Genomic DNA, 6,192 nt, shown 5'->3' on the forward strand with positions numbered 1-6,192 from the left:
CCCTGAGACTCAACTATTTTCTGCAATTCTCCAGCTGTGGTCCTTGGAGAGTCTTTAGCCACTCAAACTCTCCTCCTCCTCACCGTGCATTAGGACGATATCGACACACGTCCTCTTCCAGGCAGATTTGTAACATTATGTTGATTGGAAATTCTTAATTATTGCCCTGATGGTGGAAATGGGAATTTTCACTGCTCTAGCTCTTTTCTTAAAGTCACTTTCTAATTTGTGAAGCTCAATTATCTTTTGCTGCATGTATTTGAGAAAAACATTTATTTCATAATGATATTTCCCCCCATTTTAAATTCTTATTATCCAATGAAAGGTTAGATTTTTGTGAATTTTTTAAATAAAAGATCAAAAGGATTAACAATGCAGATTAATTTTCACAGCCTTCTTTGGTCATATTTACCAAGGGTGCCGATATTTTTGGCCATGACTGTATATCTTAAAAAATACCGAGATATGATTGTTTTTGGCCATATCGCCCAGCCCTACTTACATTATCGTTCAAAAGTTTGGGGTCAGTAAAACATTTTTAAACGATTATTTGTATTAATCAAGGACGCATTAAACTGACTAAAAGTAACAGTAAAGACATAATGTTACAAAATATTTCAAATCAAATAATGCTGCAATTTTTAACTTTCTATTCATGAAAGAATCATGAAAATAAAGATGTATGACAGTTTTATGGTTTTCAACATTAATAATAATTAGAAATGTTTCTCAAACAGCAAATCAGCATATTAGAATGATTTCTGAAGGATCATGTGACACTGAAGACTGGAGTAATGATGCTGAAAATTCAGCTTTGATCACAGGAATAAATTACATTTTACAATATATTAAAATATGAAATAGTTGTTTTTAATTGTAATAAATATTTCAGTTTGTTACAATTTATAATGTCTTTTTTTTCTTATCAAATCAATGCAGCCTAGGTGAGCAAAAGAGCCTTTTCAAAACCATTATAAAATCTTACTGACCCCAAACTTTTGAACAGTAGTGTATAAATAGACACTACTAAAATCTGATAAAATTTTTCTTAAGTAAAAAAATGATAAGTAAAAAAACTAAAATCTAGTGTTTTGTTGCTATTGACCAAAGCCAATACTTTCAAAAATCTTTACTTTTGTTAAAATATTTTCCTAAAAGTCATGTTGCTTTCTTTTGAATGGAAACACTTACTCTTGTTGTTTTTAGCATGGTATTGTGTCACAACATTATTTGCATCTGTTTGTTTGTTTATGAGGTGTATTTAGATATAATTAATGTGTAGTTTGTCTTCAGAAAGGCTCTGTCACATGACTCATGACAGTGAGGTCAAAGGTCACAGGTAGCCTTGAGGCCCTGACACGACTCATGTGAAGGAGTCTTAACACTTAACGCTTACATTTCACCATATATATCATGAATACCGTGTTCTCGCAGGCTTCGGCGCCCCATACGGGTACAGCGCAGCGGCCGCCACTCCTGCATACGGTACGTACCCCTTCCTTCCCGTCCTCCCTTCCTCCAGTCAGGGTCTAGGGTCCAAATCTGCCCCCACTTACTCCCCCATTCAGCTCTCAAATTGGGCTTTCAAACCCCAAAATCACGTAGACAAAGAATCCCGTAGAGAAACGACTCCCTGGACGATGGAAACGAACCATAACCTTTTGGTTCTTAACTGTGGTTGGAGCAAGACTTGCTGCACCTGGCCTGAGTGTGACTTTGCTCGTCTAGTCTGCCTGCTCGACGCTTGGCCCGTTTCTCCTGACTCTGGGCGGCTCTCTAAGCGTCAGCGTAGTGCTGCTGTCTTCAGAACACAGTTACACCATTCAAAGCAGCCGCTGGGCATGATGGGTGAGAGGAAGATCACGATAGGCACAGTCTGAAGACTAGTGCTGTGACTAGCTAGCATAGAGCGAATACTTTTTAAAGGGATAGATCAACTAAATCTGAAAATTCTGTCATTTACTCACCCTCATGTCCTTTCCAAACCTGCATGACTTTCTTTTTTTACTGTGGAACACAAGAAAAATGGTTTGCAACAGTTTTTGTTCACACATTGAAAGTCAGTGGGGTCCAAACAACAACACTGGAACCCACTGACTTTCATTGTAGGGACAGAAAAACAGTTTTACAGATTATAGCTAAACTATTTAGGCTGAGTAAAAGATGACAGATTTAGTATTTTTAAAAACATCAGTAAAAATGTTTTGTTTAATAGTTTAGTCTGCATCATCTGAAGGCCCGTTTGCACCAAGAACAATAACTGTAATGATAACTATATTAGCATCCAAGCTCTTTAGAGTCTGATTGGCTGTCAATGTTTTTATCATTCATTAGCTTGAAAAAAATTCAAATGAAAATGAATTACAAAGATATCATTCCTCTAGTTGTGATGTGGACTAAGCTATTTTCATAGAATTAGGCTGATTATTAAAACATTATAGATATCATACTTTAAAATCTCTGTGCTTTAATTGCTCTGTTAGAAGGAAAATACCTTATTATGGTTACTTGGTTAAATTTATATGGCATAATTTAATAATTAATCACACTAAATCAATGCGCTGAATTGACAGCCCTAGTTAATATGGCAGTAAACACACAGTGTAATCTTCAGACTGCCCGCATACTAGAGAAAGCTCTGACAAAGCGTTTGACCATTAAGAAAAGTTCAAGATTACTGACATCCACAGCTCCTCTCCCATGGCCTTATGGGATAGTAAACTGTCCATCAGATCTCAGCAGTATGTTTCACCTGTTGATTTATATAGTATGATTTCAGACATACTGCTTATTTCATGTTCTGCTTTTTGCACATTCAGAACAGTGTTTAGTATTATTTATATGCTATTAAAGTATTAATATGAAATATTAATATTAAAAGGAGCTCAAAGTTTAACACCCCTGCGGGACCACCTGCCACAGCCAAAGCCATCGAGGTCGTGAACTATTCGTTTGTAAATATTAGCTTCAGGTAACCGTCGTGCTTTAAAATTCATCACGCGCTGTTATTGCATCTGTCTGAAATCTCTGCTGAGTTTTGAAACTCCATGTTAGAGGTGTTTTTATAGTTTATTTCATTATGCTTCACTCAGGCACAGCATTCTGGGACACTCTTGAACACACAAATGACGCACACAGTCCGTCAGGTTTATAAACACAAGTGCGCCGCAACTCCTCACCCGTCTGTGTAGTGTGTCGTTTTAGGAGCGCCTCTCCGGTCAGGCCCAGATGAAGATGCTTTGAATGATCCTTATGTGCAGGGGGGACTAGGTGAGGTGGGCTCAGCGGGAACCAGGCTGAATTTGGAGGGGTGTTTGCTGGGTTTATTTCTCGGAGGATGAGGGGGGTGGATATGGGGTTGCTCCCAGCGCCCTGGTCTCTGCCTGCCACATAAAGACTGTTCCTTTAGGTGGAAGGTGAAACCCGGTATTGTGCTGTAAGAGAACAGTGCGGCCCTCTCTTTGACGTCTCTCCGGTTTGGTGCCTGAGAGCTGTGTGCATGCAGTAATTCTCACCAGTCATCTTACGCTGTCCAACCCTCTTCCTCCTGTTGCTGCTTTGGGATTTCTAAATGGGAACGACTGTGAGACTACGACTACTATTCACACACACGCACAAACAATCACGGCACAGAATGAACACTCCACATAAGAGCGCCAGCCAGCAGATCACTCCTGTAACCCTCCATGTGCCCCTACCCACAATTCACATGTTTGCTTCAGACATTAGGTTTAACTTTATTACTTTCAATTAGATCTAGAGTCTAGAAGTTAAGACTAGGGCTGGGAAATATATTGAATCTTTTATGAATATTAGTTTGATTTAAAATTAACCACATGAATATCACAATGCTGTTTGTTTTTTTATTTCCTTAATAAATGTTGCAACGTAATGCAAATTCTAGTGACTCTGTTAAACTCATTTTTAGAAAAAGTTTAAAATAAATAAATTAAAAATTGTAACTAGAATTTTACCACATTTTATTATACGTTTTATAAATTTTAAACACATTTACACATAAATTTATACATTGAAAAAAAAAATAGTGTTAATTTCATGTGAAACTGAAAAACCTAGATTGTTAGATTTGTACATTGTGAAAAAAATATTATTCCTTTAATTTAGTGTACATTTGGTGAAAAACTGGGGGAAAAAAAACACCTTGATTATTTTTAACTAGATTTTAACTGTATATTATTAATTAACTAGATTAACTGTATATTATAATGTACATTTTATAGACTGTAAATAAAATAAAATAAATATTATTATTCCTTTAATTTAGTGTTAATTTTGTAATTTTGTGAAAAGGTGAACACCGTAACTTGATAATTTTAACTAGAATTTTAAAATACATTATTAATAAAATAAGTTGTTATTATTGCTTTAGTTTCTTAATTTCATGAAAAACTGTTGAAAACATACTGTATTTTTAACTATAATTTTACTGTGTTTTATTGTTTGATTATTGAAATTATACTGAAATTATTGATGGTTTGGTTAAAATGTTGGGTGCTTTAAGAAAATATCTCTGAAAAATAAATATACAATAATTTATCACAGTATAAGTATACTGAATTCAGAAACACGCTCTTGTAGTATAGAGCAATTCAATTAAAGGACCAGAGTTAACTGTTACATTTTATTTAATGTACAGTATATCATTCGGCCCTACTCAAGAGTCCTTATTCATAAGATGACTGAATATAGGTCAACTGTATGTGTATATCATATCACATGACATTAGGCAGCAGGTACATGTGTGTCATCTCCTATCTGAATTAATGCTTGATTTATGCCCTCTCTTTTCACCTGACCTCACTCTTCCTGTTCTTCCGCTCTGCTCTGCTCCGCTCTCTTGGGTTCATGTCCCCATGCTAGAATGAGAGTCAATTGGCATTAGCTTCATTTTAAACAAAACACCCTCAGGTCTTTTATTTTGTCCTGGACTTATGTGGAGTGCTCTTTTCATTTTCTCTCTAGGTTTGCCCAAGAGAATGCTTCTGTTGCCCATCATGAAAGTGCCCACCTACCCCGTCCCTCACTACTCTTTCTTTTAGCTCAGGAGCCTACTTTACACACACATACACACACACTCATGTACACACACACGGCATAAATGTACGTGAGAAGGGAAGGTCAGATAGCACAGCCCTATCACATGTAGGGACAGCTGTTAAGGGTATTTGTAAAGTGCTTTTTATTTGATCAGCATCACATTTTTTTGTTCTCTTACTGTCTTCTGGTTTTAAGCAAATACAGGTTTTATCTTCTTCAGAAAGAAAACTTGAAGGATTTGTACTGTGAATTGTTACCTCATTCTTGGAAATTTAAATTATATCAGCCTCTTTTGTTATCATGGTTGTGTTTTTCTTAGAGAATGGGAATATGCTGTCAAGACAGGTTTAATCTATGTACGGTTATCAGGAGCTGTGTTTAAGATGTATAGATCTAATTCATACTACTGCTTACAAATAAACCTTTATCTTCATGAACTGCTAAGTGCACTGACTGGTGTATATTTGAAAAATCTTTAGTTACTAATTTAGCACATACATATATATATATATATATATATATATATTCAACTCTAGCCATTTTAAGTTTTAAGCTTTAAATTTAGCCGTTCTAAATTTACATTTCCTTTAGCTTTCAGATACTTTCAGAAGTTTTAAGGCATGTTTCAGGTTCAATACAATGTTTTCTCTATGGACAACATCGGTGCATTCTGTTGATGACCACAAAAAAATTGTTCTGTTTTGTCCCTCAGTTTGTAAAAATAAGCAAAAATCTCTGTAATGCACTTTCTGTGCAAGTATATGGGGTTAGTCATTCTGTAGTTGTTTTTGTTTGGTTTTTTGGTTTTGTTTGAACTCAAAGCGACTGTGATAACGTATAATGTTAAAGCTATACTTTCAAAAATGTGTTTTTATTTTAATGTTAAAATTTCAATGTACAAATATGTGTGTTTTAATCATAGACTGTATAAAAACATGGACGTAGTGTCCGTGACGTAACCCGTAGTAATGTTAAAAAATCCCTGTGCAATAGACTTTAATTATAAGTGCATGACTGTGCACACAATTGTTATTTTAGTTTATTATTTTCTTTTATATACATGTTTATATACAGTATATATATATATATATATATATATATATACAGTGGTGTGAAAAAGTGTTGGCCCCCTTC

General features: G+C 35.2%; 1 protein-coding gene across 8 annotated transcripts in view; it reads left to right on the forward strand.

Annotated features, from left to right (window-relative positions):
• LOC107685126 (spermatid perinuclear RNA-binding protein-like) overlaps window positions 1-6,192 on the forward strand; it is a 119,770-nt gene that overhangs the window by 111,507 nt on the left and 2,071 nt on the right. For 6 of the 8 annotated variants that reach the window (XM_016481628.1, XM_016481630.1, XM_016481632.1 and 3 more), the window contains exon 18: window positions 1,435-1,485. In XM_016481628.1, coding sequence (XP_016337114.1) covers window positions 1,435-1,485 — 51 coding nt within the window. Of the gene's footprint in view, window positions 1-1,434; window positions 1,486-4,983; window positions 5,512-6,192 lie in introns of those variants that run through there. The other 2 variants (XM_016481635.1, XM_016481634.1) reach the window with 1 other exon arrangement.

This window comes from Sinocyclocheilus anshuiensis, unplaced genomic scaffold, assembly GCF_001515605.1.
Source record: "Sinocyclocheilus anshuiensis isolate Anshui unplaced genomic scaffold, SAMN03320099.WGS_v1.1 scaffold914, whole genome shotgun sequence".
In the NCBI taxonomy this organism is placed as follows: Eukaryota; Metazoa; Chordata; class Actinopteri; order Cypriniformes; family Cyprinidae; genus Sinocyclocheilus; species Sinocyclocheilus anshuiensis.